This window comes from Athene cunicularia (genome assembly GCF_003259725.1).
Source record: "Athene cunicularia isolate RWA chromosome 1 unlocalized genomic scaffold, athCun1 chr1_part1, whole genome shotgun sequence".
Lineage (NCBI taxonomy): Eukaryota > Metazoa > Chordata > Aves > Strigiformes > Strigidae > Athene > Athene cunicularia.
The window spans coordinates 129,884,905-129,906,101 of NW_020799091.1; the positions used below are offsets into that span (position 1 = coordinate 129,884,905).

Consider the following 21,197-nt stretch of genomic DNA (forward strand, 5'->3'; position numbering starts at 1 on the left):
ACAGGGATAGATGGATCTTCAAAGTGTTCTGCAAAAGCAATTCTTATGGTCTAATGAATTAAACCGGTTATGCCTCAAAGGAGTCAGTTCTTTAGCTGTGCAGTCAGAACATCATTTTGGCAGGCTCTGTGATTTTTTTTTTCTTTTTTCTATTTATAGTACCTCCTTGAAAACACTAATTATTTTTCTTCCCAAAATTGTTTTCCTTCTGCCAAGATGCACTAGTTCAGTATTGTGTTAAGAGTTTTTCTCCTGAGTGATGGGATATCACGGGACAGCGTGACATCTGGGGCAAAGCATTATAGCATTTACTTTTTTTGGGGAAAAAAAGCATGACAAAAGATGAGAAGTAGGCTATCTCTCATTTTGCAACGGGGACATGACACTTGGAGAGAAAAAGAACCTGAATTCCCAAGCAGAAGGGCAGATGATTTGGAAACAGGAACATTTGGGACTATGTTTAGCTCCTGAAAAACCCAGTGAATAATGTTACAAAGCTGGGGAGTTACTTCCTAGCAGGAGAGATCTGAATTGGTTTCATAACATTATACTCACACAAAGAAGCTTCCCTTTACTATTTATTCATAGATTATTGAATTTGAGTGTTCCCCAGATTATTTCCACTTGGAAATCCTTTTTAGCTGGAAAACTCAACTGATCTGAGAAACACCTGGAAATCCCTGACAAAGAGGGCACTCTGCACATGCAGATGGACTGTCCAGCACATGTACAGTGAGTCTAACGTGTTGCATACTGTCAAGTTGACTTGTGCGTGTGCAAGCCTGCTGCATCCAGATACATGGTTCATGTCAGGCTTGCTGCACACACACACACTGGCAGTACACATGCCATTATTTGTGCTGGCATTACCTGAACAAGTACATGGAACACTGTTTCAAGAACTTCTGTATGAGAAATCACGAGCACTTACTTTCTCCACAGAGCTGAATTTGGGTCTTCAGCTGTTCTGTGTCACAGGAAAATCGGGCAGACCTGCCCAGCTCTTCATCATATTTCCGTTCACTCACAAAGTGCTGCAAAAATACAGACAAATTAACAGTCAGTAACAGTCTGAGCAAAAGACTATATGGATGGTACAGAAACAAATCAATACTTATCTTAAGTTCACGTTAAGGCTCAGCAAACTCTTGACCCTGCCCTGTACACAGGATCTCTATGCAGAACCAAGTATTTTCCCATCCTTATCAAATTACATGTCTCTCAGCCCAGTGATGGGTGGATCACTGCCACTCTTGGGAAAAGGGTCATTTCATCGGAGCATATGTGTTTGATCACTGAACCTGAAGCTACCAGGTGTACTTGTTAACAGAGTCTCACAAATGATAAACAGTAAAACTCCCCACTGCTACATTTATAAGGCGATAGCTTACACTTCTCTGATAATGCCTGTACACTGCTCAGAGGTGCTATAAGGCTTTAAGAAGGTACGCTTTTCTCACAGAAAGCTAGTTACCTTTTGGCCTACCGCAGAAATGAACAGCCTGGGCATGTTAACATGACAGCTCTTTCTTGGCATTTACACTAACAGCTAAAATACCCAAACAGAAGTAAATGCCTGACCTTAATTTCAGCTCTGAGTTCAGACAGTTGTGCTTCAGCCATCTGACTGGCTAGGTCTGTCAGTCTCTTCAGCTCCTCAGCTTTCTTCTGCCGAGCAGTCAGGATTTCCACTGCCAAATACCAGTAGTTGATAATTAACACTGGGAAGGCATATTGCTCTGTAATTCATTACTCTTTGGGCACTAACACTGTATATCACATCACACACACACACACACACGTATCTCTCAGACTCCTGACTTCAACTAGACTTCCAATATGCTAATAGAACAGATTAAGGCAATCAGTATATTTAACTGAACTGCCTGATGTTGAAAAAGATATGGAAATGGGATAGCTGTCAGAAAATCAAAATTAAACAAATCCTTCAAAGTTTAGACAAACAGGGGCACAGACATAATGTTTTGAGTTTTCCAGTGCTTTATTTTTAAGCACAAATCAGGAAACCTCCCATTGAAACACGGACAGAAGTGTTACATTGGGTCAACAGCCTGTTTCTGAAGACACACTATATTTTATTTGCACAGGGGCATTTCAGTTCCTCTGAAAAAAATCTGTTCATATACAGTTTACATTAAAATCACTGGCATTGCAATTTTGCTTTCAAGTACAGAATATACAGTTGCATTTCTACAGCAAAGCAGTATGACAAAGGCCAACAGTCTTTATGAAAAAATACTAAATATTCACTTGTGCATAAAATACACAAGCAGACAAGACAATATATACAGTCTTGCAATGTATATTTTATATAACAATAATATACACAAGACAACATATAGCAATCTTGTAATGCATATTTTGTATACAAGACTGCTTGTCTTGTATATTTTATATGAGGAAGGAGTGAATAATTACATTCTTATAGGAAAAGATTAATCATGAACCACAAAGCAATGGTCCACTTACATGCAGGATGATATGACATTACAATTCTGGTGGAAAATTAAATATATGCAAGCTCTATTACCTACATGGTAATTCAGTGTAAAAGCAATAACTGATTAATTGGCTGGTGGGATCGACACTTATGGCAGAGAGGAAATATAGCATCTAAACATAAAATAATAACAACCATAGTCTTTTGTCTAGAGCTTATACCTACAGTCAGAGTGAGTGGTAGTTGTAAACTATCCTAAAGCCACAGTTACAGCTGTGGAGACTTTGGTTTCTTTGACTTCTTTTGCCACAAATTTCCAGAGCAGACTTGGTAAGTTACCTAATCAGCTCATATTTTGTAATGTCATTTTTTAGGTGATATTTCACAAAGAGTTTGTATTTCAACCTGTTATCATTTATCTAACCAGGTGGCACCCTCTTTTGAAAGGGACCTTTAAAGGTCATCTAGTCCAACCCCCCCTGCAATGGGCAGGGACACCTTCCACTAGATCAGGTTGCCTAGAGCCTGGTCCAACCTGGCCCTGAACACAGGCAGGGAGGGGGCGTTTACCACCTCTCTGGGTAACCTGTTCCATGTACAGCATGACCCAGCAGTCACGGGGAGACAGAGCTGCAGCTGTCCAGCTGTGTGGGAGCAACCAAATCATACAATAGAGGAGTGTGTGTCAACAGGGCAGGGAAGGCAGAAGGTGACTACAGTTCCTTTAGCCCTGATGATAAATCTCTGCTTACATTATTATTTATACTAGGAACAGAAGTATATCTATCTTTCTAGTTGATCTTTTAATTTCATTTTTGTGGAACATGGTCTATAAGTCTGAGAAACTTTTATCAGATTAAATGAACAGTTTACTAGCTGTTTTTCTTTGTCCAGTAATCCTGCTTTTTGCTTATCCTAGGTAATGCTAATATTGTTTCTTCCCAAGATCAGCATCCACATTGCCGAAGGAACTAACCAAACCATATGATCTCATCTCATCTCATCTCATCTCATCTCACACTGGCACTTATCTCTGCATGAGATGCCAGCCAAATACCCATTAAAAAAAAAAAATTAATTATATTTGGAAATTTTCCCAGTATTGACAGTAAGAGTAAGATTACCCACTGTAAAATAGTCCTTTGGTGCAGCAAATCAATGTGAAAATAATAATGTAAATCTTGGTTAGCATGTTACAGTCCTATAACAACTTTCTGCCTAAAGGCATTTTGCAAGCCTACAACAGCCTTGAGAGACAGCAGAAACTACACTGTTAGACAGGCCAGGGGCCATCCACTGTCACCTGTACAGTCAGCATCAAAGCAGGGAAATAGAACCTGCCATGTGCAAATGCAGCACTTTGCATGCCTGTAGGTAAGAACTAGGTTTAACTTCCACAAAAATTACTACTATACCTGTCCAAGATTAATGAAGGGGCCCTATGATACCATCAGCCCTGGACAGTGGATTTCCAAAGTGTGGGGGGGTTTTATGCAGTTAAGGCTTAAATCCATATCTGCTGATATCAGTGGGAACTGTACCACTGATTTTCCTGGAAGCAAGTGCATGTCCTGTAGCTGATTATGGCTACCTGGTCTCTGCAGGTAACCAGAGAGCTGTTGGTATGTTTCCATCCACAACTCCTCCCCAGAATAGCACAGAACTCCAAATCCACATCTATGTCATGTTAGTATTAGAAATGTTAGCATACAAGATTCCAAACACAAACTAATGCCAATCTTTGCTGTAACAACTCATACCTTTTAGTTTCCACACATAGACAACTGCAGGAGACTTGGCTAGCAGTGGAGGACTTAGACTACTTTTTAAAATAAAAATTTAACTAGTATACATTTGTGAACTAAGTGAGAGTACTAAATGCAAGCGAAGCATTCAAGAATGTTACACATATTTGTGACCCTTCTTGGAAGAACCTTAAATTCACAAACCAATTTTTTTGACCAATTAAAGGACCAATTAAATGACCGTATGGACCAATTTGGACCAATTAAAGGACCAATTAAAGGACCGTTTGCACCAATTTGGACCAATTAAAGGACCGTATGCATACATAGCAGTGATATTTTCATCTGCCAGGAAAGTATTATTCTACCAATACTTTGGTTACTCTTCAGTTACTTGCTTAGTGCTCTCAATTGAATCACATCCCCTTGATTACTGGGTCATGAATACCACACCTCAGATGGGGTATAAAACAGATATTGTGGTATCCTAATACATGGCCCATCTTGCCTTCCCACCAAGGAAAAAAAAAAAAAAAATAAAAAAAAAAAAATATATATATATATATATAAAACCATACTTATACAAAACCCAGAGATGACATGAAAGCCTGAAATCAGATCAACTTCCACAGATTAAGAAAACAGATTCTAGTAAACATCTGGGTTTTGACTTTTTTTATTGTTCTGATTCATAAGCTTGATAACTGTTCCTTAAAGCTATGCAAGGCCACACAATAACCCACTCCCCTAGTAATTGCCAGTATTCTAACTCATATATGTAATATAAGCAAGCAGTGATTAAGAAATGGAAACAAAGTAACTGACAAACCATAGAAATAAGAAAAAAACGTGGTCAAAAATCGCTGATAACTAAGCAGAATGAATAAATAATTTACACCTAACTTCATGTGAACTTTTGGTTTACCTTAATTTCATAATATTGACATTTTGATGCACAGTCCTTAGATAGAAACTATCCAGAAACTACCCTGGAACATCAAAGACTTACTTGATTGTATACATATACAATGAAAGATGCTGGAATGTTGCTGACCAAATTTATATATGGTGTAATTTTCTGCCAAGCAAAACAAATGTTTCCATGACTATTCCAAAAGTTGCTTGTGTGGTTTTTTTACTTACTGGCTTCTTCTTTAACTTTATCAATTTCTGCCATTAATGACACTTCTTTGTCTATGATGCTAAAAAAGGGAAAAAAGAAAGAAAAAAACCACAATTTAATCCATGCTAGAAGTCCATCAAAATCAAAAGCTATAACTACACAAAGACTTCAGATCTTAGTTATGAGCAGTTTTTAAATTAATAAGACTTAAAAGATGGAAGTTGAAGAAACAGCTAGGTAAAAACTGACTACAAAATATTAGTGATAATCAATGTATGGTGATTTATACAAACATCTCACTGGCCTGTCTGTGTTTCTGCACAGATGTGGAAGTCACTCTGATTTGCCTCTTCAGAACTGTCTGAGCACAGCAATCCTCAAATGACTAAACAGTCTTTTCCTAATTAAGCCAGATACACCATTGTCGCTACTCAGGTTAATACAGCTTAGCTCTCAGTGCAATATTAAGAATAAAACAGAATTAAAGCTGTAGGGAAAGAGGTCCTTCTCTTCCTTAAATAGATATATTCTTGTAAAATATGTCAGGATAAACAAAAGAATGGTTTGCAATGTAAATAAGCATTAATGTATCTCTATAACACAGGTCAACTTCCTTGCTCTCCATTCTCTCCAGGACTGGGAAGTTGTAGTTCCACTTTTATCTGGCCTCCCTACAGGTCTCATATGCCTCTCCTTTCACAAATCTCTGCTGTGCAATGCCTGACAGTGCTTCTAAGCTGTCAAAGTGCAAACTCATCAAGTGGGTCCACTGGGAGCAGACAGCGGGTCTGGTAAATTGTTCACATTATCAACCTGGTGACGTTGTTCAGTGAAACACCACCACTGGAGAATGCTCTCCAGTGGATAGTGCTCTGGTGTGCCACTCCATTTTCCCCTCATCAGATTATTCTTAGTCATATTCACATTTAATAAACACCATCGATGTTAATGTTTATGTTTGCATGTGAGTAAATTCAAGCAGCTGGGAGGAAATTGCAAAAAGTAGGTCAAACACCAGGAGTAAATCTAGGCATGCACTCAATGGAAGAGTGGAGTTCTCAACCCTTAAAGTACAATCATCCTTAAATGTAAGCTTTTGCACCCAGTGAAAGACACTGAGTTATATGTGAACTAGCTTCCATCAGAAGGAAGATGTTATAGAAAACTCAAGAACAAAACATTTGCCTAGAATTCCCTTAGCGAGAAAGGAAAGATCCTACAGAATTCGGTGGGCAGCAATCAAAGACAGAAGACTTCCAGAGGAAAGGAGGACTGACGGGTTCTTGACTAGAACAGTGAAAGACTAGGGAGAGGGCAGTGTAGAGAATAACATGGCAGATACACAGCTGAATTAACCAGAAACTTAGCAGCTAGAATGTATGCAAGTGCCACGCAGCCTTCCTTGAAATCTTCCCATAAATTAACCAAGCTCATACAGGAGGTTTGCACCAGAAGTTCTGCGGAGTCCTGTGCTCAGGCTTTACCACTCAACCATGCCACCTTTAGAGGAGAGGATACTACCTTTATACTGCCTCCCCACAGCCAACAAGAGGGACAGAAACAGGTTGGCTGACGGCAAAGGATGCAGCATAATACATTTTCCTGTTTCATACATATAAACAACACTAAAAATACTGTTTGGGCCTGCCAGATCAATTTAGTGTGACTTACACACCAGGGGAAATAAAACAGCAGGGGTTTTTTTTATGGTAGAACAAATCAGTTAAGAGGCATACACTTACAATGAAAGGACACACTTATTCCAGTTGGCCCTCAACATTCTCCAGGCATAAGCATTAAGCTTGGACGCCAAATAGGCAGGTGATGATTCCAGCTTGCTAATCTAAATAACAATAGCTTTTCAGAATTAATCTATTTTCAATTAGCTTTTGTAACTACATGGTATAACAAACTTGTTCTCATATGTTTCTACCCTCCACAAAAAAAAAAAAAAAAAAAGAGATTTCAATGGTCTTTAATATTTTCCCCTAAATTTAAAAGTCTGCACATTTTTGCTTTTGCTGTCTCCATTACAAAAGTGCCTCCCTAGTGTACTAAACAGGTAATGTAAACTTTCGGCTAGAAAAAATATTCAAGGAACAAACTTGCAACAACAGAGCTCAGCAGAGCTCTAATTTCACCCCGCTCATTCCATGACTGTCCTCTTCCCACTCCAACAACAGATCCTTGCTTAACTTAACATTTTCATACCAAACAAAGACACTTTTAATATCAGAACAAGGCCGTAGCAATCCTATATTTATCATATTCTATAGTCAGAGCTCATTTGTTACCACAGAGTTTTTCATTCCTAATGTTTTAGTGTGGTCTCTGACAAACATTTCAGGAAAGCGTTTGGATGTTGTAAGTAGTACAGGCCAGGACTGTGATGAATTTGATGAAGAATAACCACTTGAGTACTTCCCTGGCAGCTACAAACTACCACTGCAAAAACTAAAGAATAAAACAAGAGAAAAAGTCTTTGGTGCCTTTGACAATATGACACTAACTTACTGTGATAAACTAAATTTCTTTAACAGACCGATCTTCATAGAGTTGCCCTTCCCTGAAGACAACGCAGCTATACTAACTTATACCAGCTGAGGACATGGACTTTCTCTCCTGACAAAAGGAAAGGAACACACTAATTCTCATCTGAAAGTGTACAGCCACATTTCTCAGCTTAGAAATTATGAACTACTATATGTCATAGAATAATGGGCGAAGTTAACATTTCTTTAAAAATATCATAGGCCAACCAGCACTAGGAAATGTTATATTTCTTCTTAGTTTACATAGGGGTCAATTATTAAGGAAATGGAGTAGGAATAAATTTGGTTCCTTTCTAGTCACATAGAGCACTTCAGTGAAAAACCAACCAACTCCTCCTCCATCAAGAACTTGGCAAAGTTATAAACAAGTGAAAACAACATAGAGAAAGCTTGAAAACTGGACTGGAAAGAAAAAGATAAAACAAATACAAAAAGAAAATAAATGCTAACAGATGTAGAAGGAAAAAGGACAAGAACATAATGGAAAAAGTAATGGATCAAATCTTGTCTTGTTCCTGCTAAGATCCCACTGTTTTCATACGAATCTTAGAGACCCATTGAACAGCTTCTTAACTCATGAGAGGTTTAACTGGTTTTAATGTATTTTCTGGAATAAGGCCCTACTCAGCCTCAATAGGATGATCATGACCAGACCACAGTGCTAGGATTATTGAATCATGGCATCATCTAGATTGGAAAAGACCTTTAAAATCATCCAGTCCAACCATTAACCTAACACCGTCAGTTCTCAACTCCACCAGATCCCTCAGCACTATGTCAACCCGACTCTAAAACACTTCCAGGGATGGGGACTCCACCACTTCCCTGGGCAGCACATTCCAATGTCCAACAACCCCTTCTGGAAAGAAATGCTTCCTAATATTCAGTCTAAACCTTCATTGGTACAGCTTGAGGCCATTCCCTCTTGTCCTATTCCTTGTTACTTGGTTAAAGAGACTCATCCCCAGCTCTCTGCACCCTCCTTTCAGGGAGCTGTAGAGGGCGATGAGGTCTCCCCTCAGCCTCCTCTTCTCCAGACTAAACCCCCCCAGTTCCCTCAGCCGCTCCCCGTACAACCTGTGCTCCAGACCCTGCACCAGCTCCGTTGCCCTTCTCTGGACACGCTCGAGTCATTCAATGGCCTTTTTGTAGTGAGGGGCCCAAAACTGAACCCAGTCATCGAGGGGCGGCCTCACCAGTGCCCAGTACAGGGGTGAGATCCCTTCCCTGTGCCTGCTGGCCACGCTATTGCTGACACAAGCCAGGATGCCATTGGCCTTCTTGGCCACCTGGGCACACTGCTGGCTCCTGTTCAGCCAGCTGTCAATCACCCCCCCAGGTCCCTCTCTGACTGGCAGCTCTCCAGCCACTCCTCCCCAAGCCTGTAGCGCTGCTGGGGGTTGTTGTGGCCCAAGGGCAGCCCCCGGCATTTGCCCTCAGTGAAACTCACCCAGTTGGCCTCAGCCCATGGCTCCAGCCTGTCCAGGTCTCTCTGCAGAGCCTCCCTGCCCTCGAGCAGATCAACACTCCCACCCAACTGGGTGTCATCTGCAAACTGACTGAGGGTGCACTCGATCCCTTGTCTAGATCATCAATAAAGATGTTGAACAGGAGTGGCCCCAACACCGAGCCCTGGGGGACACCACTCATGACCGGCCGCCAACTGGATTTAACTCCCTTCACCACCACTCTTTGGGCCCGGCCATCCAGTCAGTTTTTTACCCAGCAAAGCCTGTGCCCATCCAAGCCTCGAGCAGCCAGTTTTGCCAGGAGAATGCTGTGGGAAACAGTGTCAAAGGCCTTACTAAAGTCAAGGTAGACAACATCCACAGCCTTTCCCTCATCCAGTAAGCAGGTCGCCTGTCGCAGAAGGAGATCAGGTTTGTCAGGCAGGACCTGCCTTTCATAAACCCACGCTGACTGGGCCTGAGCATCTGGTTGTCCTGCATGTGCTGTGTGATGGTACTCAGGTTGAGCTGCTCCATCAGCTTCCCGGGCACCGAAGTCAAGCTGACAGGCCTGTAATTACCCAGATCATCCTTCTGACCCTTCTTAAATATGGGCATAAGAATTGAGAATGCTCAAAGCTTGGCTCAGCAATACCTCCTAGGAATGCATTTTCTTTCAATGTTTCTTAGTGTCCACTTGATACCAATCTTATACCAAGACAGTACACTCCAATGCACAGCTGCAGCCATCAGTGTGCTTTGGAGTGTGCTTTGGAGAACTGGACACTGGGTACTATAGGAACTTTCTGCACACTCATGTATCAACAGATTTGGGCTCTAGCAGAGCAAGGAATAGAATACATTTCAGATCTAAAGATACCTCGGGGACAATGTTCTGCTAATTCCTTCCTCCTTGGTTATGCTGTTTCTCTTGGGTCTTCTATAGATGTTAGGAACCAGAATTAAAATCATAAACATGCTTCTTTAGCTGAGGTTCTCAAGAGGCCATAATCTTGTCAATTTTTTCTGATTACTCCCTGCACTAACATTCTATCAGGCATCAGCCATCCCTTCCTCCTTCCCTTCAACATCAGCACTCAAATATACCATTTGAGACTCCTGTGACAAACAACACAACTCAGCACCACCACTCCCCTCCCAATGTACATGAGTCCATGCCCTAACCATGAGTCCACATGATCCCCTGATGTAGTAGTATTTGCCAGTTCTGCTACAGGTGTTCAGTTTTTTATGATGCATTTATAATACTCACTGGAGCAAATACTGGGACTCAAATCCCCTCTCTCATTGACCAGGCTCAAGGACAAATCTGAATCAAGTGAGTCTTTGACTGATGCTAGAGCCAAAACAGAGTGACACTAATACCTCTTTCTTTTTTGTTTCCCTTTGCTACATCTCTCTTCTGGAAGGGCTGATTCTATTCTTTTTCCCCTCACTTTTTCAGGATCAGGACCTGGGCACCAAACTCTAGCTATCAGCACCATATCACTGTTCACCACAGGTGAATATCTGTAGTTTGGAGCACACAATTCAGCACTGTTTGATTTTAACATCCAGAAAAAAATTTTGACGTGGGGTTCAGGAAGGAGATGACTTTGTTGAAGGAACACAGCAAGGCAGAGACTTAATGTAGAGGACATGCAAATAGGGTCAGAACACAGTCAGTGCTTGTGCTGTAGAGATATGAGATGCAGCAGGAGAGAGAGCAGCTCTCTAGGATTTGTTTTGCTGAAGCGATTCTGAAGGCAGAGCACAAGTGTCCCATTCTTTGTCAAACAGACAGTACTCATGCCTTGGACGTATGCAGGCTGGCAGAATTCACACTAGTATACAATGGCAAAAGACCTGCAAATGCCAAACTGCAGTGAGTTGCCAGCACAGCAATGACAGGGGTAAATAATGCTGACAGCTGCCTCATTTCATAGTTTTATACTGAGAACAAATTCTGAATTTGTCCTGACATTAGTGGAAATAAATTAATCTTCCTCTAGTTTACTGCATGAAATTTAGTGCTTACACAGTGAAAAAGAAGAGATATTTTCAGTCAGCTGCAATACCTCAAAATCCCACTAAAATGATTAAAGTTATTAGTGCCTCTTCAGAAAAACTGCTTCAGATTGCCAGGCTGGCTGATTTATAGCTTTACTGATGAGAATCACAAGGGTTCCAGATGACCAGAATCTTCTCTTTCCTTCTGCCTCTTCTAGGCATTATGATAAACCTATTGTGCCTGAAGAGATGGGGAAATAAAAAGACCAAGCTGACACAGAGGCAAACATGCTGACACAACTCACAAAGGTAAGCCACAGCTGCATGGCACAGAGGTTACCGTTAAGAGTGTAATTCAAGTGAGTCCTTTCAAAACCCTTTTAAATGCCCCAAAATGCCAATTTTCTCCTTGAGGTGTTTAATAAGCCTCACTCTCCCCTAAACCATATTTGTGCATCGTTTGAAAATGAATGTTGTTTTGGAGACTAAGACAGACACTGTCAGCTGTGGCATTCTATAAAACTACAGCAGCGTTCTTCCTCTGAAAGGGGGAAAGAGCTGTTTTTTCATGGGCATCCTCTGGGGTCTGGTTCAGCAAGTGAGACACTGTATCACTTAGGTACAAGTCCTTTTTTCAGGAGGAAGGGAGTTAGTTGTGAAACACTGCTGGAGTTTGAAAGTTTAAGATTCAAAAAAAATACAATACCATTCTCCAGTGACTTTGCTCTGTCAGCAGGCTTTGGAACAGACCCCAGTAGCTCCTTAAAATCATGCTGATTAACAACCTGCTGACGAACTCAAGCAAGTTCAAGGGACATTAGTACTGTTACTGTCTCTGCTATGTCTGAGCTGAGATTACATGCAAATTCATGGGACAGTCCTGATAAGCTCAGTGTTGGTCTTTAAGCACTATGCCGTATTTCCTGTACACATTTCCCTTCTAGCATGAACATATCTGATCCACAGGTGGGGTGAAAAAAGACAACTGAGAAGAATCTCTAATACAACTGCATATTTCACAAAGAATCCTCCACCTCAATCTAAAAGCCAGAACTGTCCCTGTCAAACTTTCAGCACAAGGAACTAGAATGATGCGATGAGAATGTAAATATAAAACCCAATCCCCTGTAATGGGTGATTACAAGCTTTATAGGATTACTGAATAGCCATGTTAATTTGTAACTGAAGAAATTACACTTCAAGTTTTCTTTATATTAATAAACTCGTAGGAAAAACTATTGTTACATTATATATTTTACAATGTCTCAGTAAATTATATTCTTCCAGTATTAGCTTATAGTATTTAAATGTTCATGGTGCCTGAAGGTTGTTATTGGATCACTGTATTAACACATACACAATGTTTACAGAGCAAAACAGATTACATGAATTTTCATTCTGACCACAAATACAGCCTGACAATAAGCAGATAAACGGAAGACAAAATAAACCAGTTTCACTAAAATCCCTCCCTCTGCAGTGTACCATCTGGTAAAAGTAAAAACGCCCAAAGGCTTTTAGTTATTCAAATTTATTTTGTGTTACTCTTTATCTATCTTCACTAATACTATTCTCTTTAGCAGCCAGCTAGCACAGCGGGGTCTGGTAAAGACATCATAATTAAAGGTCTATTTGCATTTTTAACATCTCTACAAACAATTAGAAATTCACTGGCTGATCATAAAAACTTGTTTAAGCTGAAAACTGTCATGGAAAACCTCTTTCTGAAAGAACACTTCTAAATTTTATTTATTTAGAAATGAAGGCATCACCTCAGGATTTGGCACAACTGTATGAGTGTTACCATGGTTTGTTAGCACCCTGCACGTTTTTACATAAATTTGGAAAGTAGTGCTTTCCTATTTGAGTCCCAGTTTTGATCCAACTACTGAGGTATGTGAGTATCTTACTGGTTTTATATATTTTAGCCTAACTCACTCTGGCAAGGCAGAAGATTGTGGTCCCTGTTGTTTGGCTCCTGCTACAGAGGAGAGGTAATTCTCCCAAAATCACCCTGGAAAGTGGTCACAAGGAAAGAAGAGTCTAGCTCTAACACATGTTGAAATTTTTGAGATAATTATTCCCTATGTGTATTTAATAAATTAGATTTCTCCTTTGTCTGCCACCAATGAGATCAGAAAGGATATACTCACTTTTCATCCACAACCACATGCACAGAAGCAACAATCTACCTGCATGGCCCCAAAAAGCACACATGCTTGTGTTTTACTGAGGATGACAAACACACCTATGGGTGACTGGGAGGAAAAGAGGGGAGACGCAAGCTATAAAGTATGAACAGGCTAACAAACAGTGCAATCCATCTTTGGATTTCACCTCTGTAATCTGTCTTCGAAAACTTAGAGAAAATAAAGCAAGTATCTGTAAAAGACAAAGGGGCCTGAAGGGAGACATTATGGATCTCATTGAAATATAACCCCCCACCCCAATATAACGAGCTCCGTCTGTTCTCTCCACTAATACACAGCAAGGGTAATCCCAAACTGTTGGAGGTCACGAGAAGAGAGCAAGCACAAGCCCCTCTCCTGGTGCTGCAGCTCTGCAGGCAAGTAGCCAGCCTGGGGCCAGAGCTCTTGGATCAGGTCCTCCCAGACCGCCCAGGCAGTAGGGGCAGGGCCCAGGGGCCTCGGTAAAAGCACTGGTCTTGGAAAGTACTTGAAAATCCAGCTGGGCCTGAGGAAACCTAAACGCATGGGAGACCTTTTTTTTTTTTTCCTTCTCTGCACTGGCAAGGTTATGGACTGGATCATGTGACTGATGGGCAAACAAATATCAGAACAAACTGCAAGAAGATTTGAAAATTTGTACTACAGAGGCATAAAGACTACCAAAGGTCAGCTGGCAGACAGACACAAAGCTAATGAGGACCACCTGGAAACACAGCAATAAACAGCAGAGGAACACTGTTCAGTGTAAAGCGATACCAGTCCTGGCCCTTCCAGCCAACTGTCCATGCTCTGAACTACCATCATCACTAACGCAAACAGGCAGCTCTTCATCTGGTGCCACTGATTCTAGGATATGGGCAACAGAAAACCACCATCTCCACAATTTGCCAAGTAGGGGTCCCAGAAAGGGGATGACTGTGTTCGCTCACTGCTCTGCAACTGTGAGCACTGGCAGCATTGCTCATCACCCAGCTCTGAGTTAGTATAGAACAACTATGTTCCTTTAAATTACTTCTTCTCCCATTCAACTACTCTTCTGCTTTGATTTTAACTTAGAAAAAAGAAAAACTGCTTTATCTTCCCCAAACAAACAATACACACTTTATAATCGTTCCCTGAATGTATTTTAACATATTTAAGTTGTTTGTATTGCCAAACTCCATTTTTCCAGCATTATGTCAGAGTCAATTTTTTATCCAAGTCTATGGTGGAGCTTTCAAGTGCTTTTTGTTCACTCAAAAAAAAAAAATAAAATCATCAACTGTGTTGGTTTTCATGCTCTTTATAAAGCATTGGACACACCAGTGTGTTTGAGATGCAAAGAGCAGAGGAAGCTTGTCTGTCTTTGGTCCAGTTCTGCATGCAGCATAATTAATCCTGGCCCTTACTGTTTCTACAAACTATTTTCCATTTGTGGTTGGAAGCAGACCATATGGGCAAGTAGCAGATGTTTCCTTTTAGTTCTCCATATGACTGTGTGGATGCCCAATATGTGAAAATTATTTTCTGGCAAGAGGTGTTACGGGGATCTGGGGCTCCTTTTGTGCTCTACACATTTCACTCGGATTTCCCAGGGCTCTCTTTTCATCCCCAAGATCGTTAGTCAGTCCCTTGGTGGAAAAGTGAGAAGACAATTATAGCATACAGGTTTTAACCTTGGCAACAAATGTCTCAAGCACATTATAATGACATGGGAGCTCACCTAGCTTTTCTGACATTCTCCTACAACTTAAACACTATTCGGTATTATTCTTTTCATTGCCCTATGCTACTGTGAGACATGGCTATGCTCTGACATGTTTTACATCCAAGCAATAAGTTGAGCAGCTTATGTTCTCATTCACACATAAATATTCCTGAAAATCCTACACCAAAGCTTGATGCAATAAGGATAAACATTGGCTCAAGGAGTACTGCCAGAAGGATCAGTCTCATAACCTTTATGTGCTCACGTGAGTCTCAGAAACGGTGCCCTTCAGTTTGCTCTGCCCAGCGCTCTCATAGCCTTGGGGAAAGCAATGTCATAGAAAGCTCTGCAAGAGCAGGAGTGACAAGAGTGGAAGATCACAGCAGAAACACAATCCACACAAGACTGCAAAAGACTTGTCAAAGTGCCCTGCCTGGTCCAGCCCATGGCCTGTAAAATGCTCTGGTGTCTTCTGGCATGAAAAGCACTGTGTAAAAGCAAGTTTCTCACTTGTTCTGAGCATGCAGAGAACTACTTCAGTTGGTAGGACTCCTAGAAGGCTCTTTAAAAAAGAGAAAGTGAGTCCACTTCAGTGTTTTTAAATAAACATCTTTCTGGGATTGTTTTTTGGCCCCATTTTGTTAAAAAGTTAAAACTGAAAGCAAGCATTGCCAGCATTTACAGGTGTTCACAACACACCTGATAAATACCACTCCTTTTTGAGATTGTGGGAGAGTGGTATGCACTGTTTTGCCAAATAGGTGACTTTTAAAATAACAGCTTATTACTGACTGCGTTTAGGAGTAACTTCCCTTCATCGGTTAAGTGAAGCTATGAAAAACTGAGCCAGAGACATGGACTTCCACTGACAACTATCATTCAACAGTTTCTCCAGCTAAAAGAAAAAGTTCTTGTCAATCTTTCTGCTTAAGCTTTCAGGACATTTTAGGCCACATGTGCTATTCATTTATCTCCATAATAATGGTTTCATATGCTATCTGGAAGTAGGAGGAAGATATATGATGTTATCTTTGTACTTCTTCATCCTTTTTATGACTGGCAAAATCATGAAAAGATTAAAAAAAAAAAGATTATTGGAAAGTCCAAAAGATTACTGATTCTTGAAATGCAGTTTTGATTATGACCTTGATAGTAAATGCAAAAAGGACACCTATTGCAAAGGAAGAAAAACTAACTCAAAAAAATACAAAGTAGTACACCTTTCAGCATTCAGCTGCAACACAAGATTAAAGCTTCTGACACCCCTCAGGTGTTGACAGCTGTGTGTAACAGGAACCAGTTAAGCTCCCATCTAGGTTACGGTATTGAGCCCATGCGAGTATTCCCCCACGGTTCTGACCACAGACAGCACTTAGTTGCTGTTGAATGTTTCTGTGTTGTACATCTCAACCAGCCCACATGCCAGCAGCAACTGGGAGAACTTGCAAAAATCTTTGGAATCACTATCACAAAGGAAACCAGAAATCATTGTCATGCCATCCTTGCTTTTTGTTACTCCATAGCATTCTAGGAGCACCACTTTACCTGAATTGCTTCATTTTCCCTTGACAGACAAGTTGACTGTGTCAAGGTGAAATTCCCATGCCCAAGGAGGGTGATAATCATGAAAGAAGCTGAGTGCTCACTGTATTGCCTTATCCTCCTGCTACCACTAGTGATGCTTTGTTCAACTTTGAACCAAGGAAACTGCCAAGTAAATAACACAAACTAAACCATTCAGCCCAGGAATACGATGTGTTAACTGTATGAGATCTGAAGCTCTATGTATCACTGGTTCTGGTAATTTCTACTCAAATCCAGTGAACCTACAGCAGTTCACAGCATGTTCTTGTAAGTGAGGCACTGAAGACAGCTCTTCCCATCTTTCTCAGAGTTTAAGCCACAAGGTCATATGAAATATCTCAACACTGTTTTTAATTTTAGCAAAGAAGGTGTTAAACCATGTATTTTACTATTTAAACTAAATTTTCCTTTCATTCATTTGGAGAAAAGCCCAAGTATTAGACTTATGAGCTGCTAAAAGCCATGTAGCCCACACCGAAATTTCCATAAACATGCCCTAACATTATACTGTCCTTGTTGGAACATTATGCTACATGCACGAAATTGCTTTGTGAGGCCTGAATATTCAGAGCACAGATCTGTTACATTCTAGAGCTTCTGACAGACTCCACTCCAATAATTTAGAAACCAAAGCTAGCAGGAGGTAAAATTACATGAAGCCTATTCACAATTTTCCAGGCTGTTTTTCATCATTTTAAGTCTACTTGGATCTAGATACTCTTTTGGGGTCATTTTGTCTTTTTCCCTATTAGGCTTACCTGTTAAGTAATACATTTTAGCATTAGGCACTACACTTTATCATTTGTCAAGTTAAAACATGAATACATGTAAAATTATGTATTTCAGTTCTCAATTTACTAATTCTTAGATCATCATAGTTTCTAAGCCTGTTCCATGACCAGAGCGACTATCATTTAAAGACTGAATTGACTGTGACTGCCTACTAACAAGATTAGACATGTGACATTACATATTTAACACTCTTACAAAAAGAAAATATCTGAGAACACTACACATCAAATGAGACACAATTATGAGTTTACTCAATTAAAAGGTCAGAGCCTTCTTCGCAGAAATCATAAACATTTTATAAAAGTTTTCTAAAATTATATGAAAACACCTCTGAGAACTATCAAAAAGACATGCAAGGGGTTGATGAACTTCACTTAATTTTTCTATACCAATGATACAATTACTGCATTTTAGTTTGTAAGCAGACATCACTATACCAGTTCCAGAGCACTCTTGAAAACAATATGCAGTTTAGTACAACTAGTTATCACAGCCTATGTTCACTGGAACACACAGACAAAAACAAAGTTCTCCTTGCTAGACAGTAAGGTACACCAGCGGCTCAGTGCAACAGAAGCTTCCACAAAAACAGCTCAGTAGCACTTTGACTCTCCATCCATACAGACGTGGAGCCCCAGTGGCACTGAAGTCACTTTAGATGCATCGCTGAAGACAGTGAATACACCACTGAAGTCCAGAGTTCACAAGCTTCTACCAATAGTATACTTTCATAAAATATGCTCATAAAAATAAGGACAAATATTGTATATGAAATTAAGGGTGAAACGTTTCTGTCCTCCTGTGATTTGTAACCAAACCTTCTATGTTTTAATAAGTTTTTCCTGTTTATTGCAACACTATATAATACACAGGTTTTATACAGTATCTATAACAGAAGGCTGAGTAAAACTCAGACCAGAAAATATTTTTCTATGACAAGTATATACAAAATATGCAACTTGCTACTACAGCAATTATTTCTGCTACAAATTTTCATAGACATATATATTAAAGATCAGGAACAACCAAAATTAAAATGGAAAAAATTTAGATAAAAGAGATAAAAGAATGAGGAAAAAGAATGAACTAGAGATGAGAACTGGAAATGAAGTGATGAATGGGAAAGTTAGAAGAAACTAACAGGGGAAGAAAAAAAAGAATGGTGGGAAAAGAAGCAAAGATGACAGGAAATGAGGCAACAGTAAAGGACAGGCTGCCAAAAAGATCAAAGAAGTAGTATAGAAAGAAGAGATTTAAAGCAAGTAATAGAGACTTCAGAAAACCCTAGACAGCATTTTGGGGAAAGCTTTCATTTGCTCAGATATGTTGCCACTGAACTTAATACAAAAGAATTAAGTCAAGACGGATCACTTAGGGGGAAAAAACCCAACCATAGTGAGATTTTTTTCAAGTAACTGTAGTTTGTTCCCCTTTATCTTTACTATGTAGGTAAACATACACTTATGTATGTATTACTTCCTGGTTGGTGAGGAGTTACTTAATGGCACCACATATTTTTCTGTTGAAACCAAATGCTACAAACAGGGTGTAAGTGACCCCTCCATTCCAATGCCAGGGGACTAATTAGCTCCTCTTCTCAAGTGGTGCTGATGGCTCTCTCAAGCTGATTTACCTACCAGCTGTGTAATTCTGCAAAAGCAGCTTTGATCTTCTTCACCGAGTTATCCACTTCCTCTTTGATCATCATACGATATCTGGTTAGAGAAACGGTGCAACGCTGCAAGTCTTTTACTGATTTTTCAATGTTTGGCCCTACAACAGAAAACAAAAATTGCACAAAAGTCAGAAAGCTGCTTTTTGGCTTTTCTGAATAAGGGAGCAGGAATAGTTCATCATGCTATTTGCCCAGATTAAAATGGTTATCCTACAAAAGTCCATAAATCCAACTTCTCCATAATCTTTCCGTGGTGCTCTTCAGTTTCTAAACTTATTTGCTCAAATTCATTCCCCAAATAATATAAATGTTAAAACAGCACTATTAAAATTATTTTAAATTTCATATAACATTGAATAGACCATAAATTGTTCTACTCAGTTTTGTTATGCTGAGCATAATTCTGCTCTCCCTTTTCAACACATCTCTTCATGTACATCTTTTTTTTTCCAGAGGCCTCAGCTGTCTAATCACCTCAGCATACAGCAACTAGAGATCCAATTTACCTCTTTTTTTTACTGAATCATCTGCCTTTGTTTCAAGTTGGGTTGCAGCATTAGATGATTTCACTGAGGAAGATTTTGACTTTGGTCTGCCTAGGTTACACTGGAGTTGAACTGATGACTGAAGAGACTCATGCTGTTCTACTCCATTCATAGTCTTTGGCTTTAATTCCACAGATTCTCTCTGGTGTTCTTGTTCTTTGTCTGGAAGAAAACATTAAGGTAGAAAACCGGAGATTATAGGATTAAGAAATATATGAAGCCTTATTGTTGAGTGTGAATTACTTTGTTTACACACTGGAAAAGTCAAGGTTTTTTTTTCACTGGCGCACATTCTACAGAACATTCTACAGAAAGCAACGACAGAACAGAAACAAAATGGTTTTGGTTATTAAAGACTAATCTGAACACACTATATTTCGACAGCCTAAAAAAACCCTCCAATACAGAAAAAAAAGCAACTCTTCCATGCTGATATGAAAAAATACCTCATAACATCAAAGACCCAACTATTATAGAACAGAACTAGAGAGAAAGCCTGCTATGGAAAGCATAAGACTTAAATGTTGATTGATATATATATATATATATAGATATAGATAGATAGATAGATAGATAGATAGATAGATATAGAGAGATATATATATATATATATATCTAGCTCACACACAAAAAATGTTCATAATTTAATCAGCATTTTTAAAGCACCAATTAATGATTCTTACCTGAAATACTTACCTTGCCTGACTACAGATTTGTATTAAAAGCAACTACTAAGAGGGAACAAGCACAAAATGAAACAATGTCAAAGATTAGGCTCCTGGGTTCAACAGCTTCAGAAGAGTAAGATAACCATGTCTGGTTCTGTTTGGCTGCCACAAGACAACCTGGTTTACTCTTTTGAAGACTCCAAATGGATTCAAGATATCAGCATCAAGACAGAGGGAGAAGCAGACAAAGAATGGCTATAAAAACTGACAGGTAAGGCCAGCTATTACTGCCACTGTAATTTTAGTTAAGGAAACGCGTAGAAAATAATTCGTTGTGTTAAGCCATTTTTCTAATCTTTGTACTCACTTTGATGAATGATAGTTTGTTCTGAAGATGCTCTTTATGCATCACTTCATTCAGATGATGTTGTATGGTGTCTGGAGAAAAGGGGTTTGTCAATTTAACAACTGGATTATAGCCCACAGAGTGGGATTAACACTGCTGGGACTGAGGGCTACCACCTGGACAGCTCCAGGTTATCAACTAGTGACTTCTTTGTGCCCTGGCTGGGCACTAGGACAGGTGTAAAGTACATGTTGGCATGTTTCCATGGCAATGGAATAACACCAGAGGAACAAGGAGGAACATTAGTGTACACATTTCTAAAAGAGGTTTTGTTTATGGGCTTTAAAATGTGAGTTTGCAAACAGATAAATA

General features: G+C 39.8%; 1 protein-coding gene across 2 annotated transcripts in view; it reads right to left on the reverse strand.

Annotated features, from left to right (window-relative positions):
- The window catches only part of SPATS2L (spermatogenesis associated serine rich 2 like), a 91,366-nt gene that overhangs the window by 7,460 nt on the left and 62,709 nt on the right, over nucleotides 1–21,197 (reverse strand). For both annotated transcript variants that reach the window (XM_026849775.1, XM_026849767.1), the window contains exons 7-11: nucleotides 19,773–19,973; nucleotides 19,229–19,364; nucleotides 5,350–5,408; nucleotides 1,582–1,691; nucleotides 932–1,034 (exon numbers count right to left, since the gene is read on the reverse strand). In XM_026849775.1, the coding sequence (XP_026705576.1) occupies nucleotides 932–1,034; nucleotides 1,582–1,691; nucleotides 5,350–5,408; nucleotides 19,229–19,364; nucleotides 19,773–19,973 (609 nt within the window). The remainder of the gene's footprint in view (nucleotides 1–931; nucleotides 1,035–1,581; nucleotides 1,692–5,349; nucleotides 5,409–19,228; nucleotides 19,365–19,772; nucleotides 19,974–21,197) is intronic.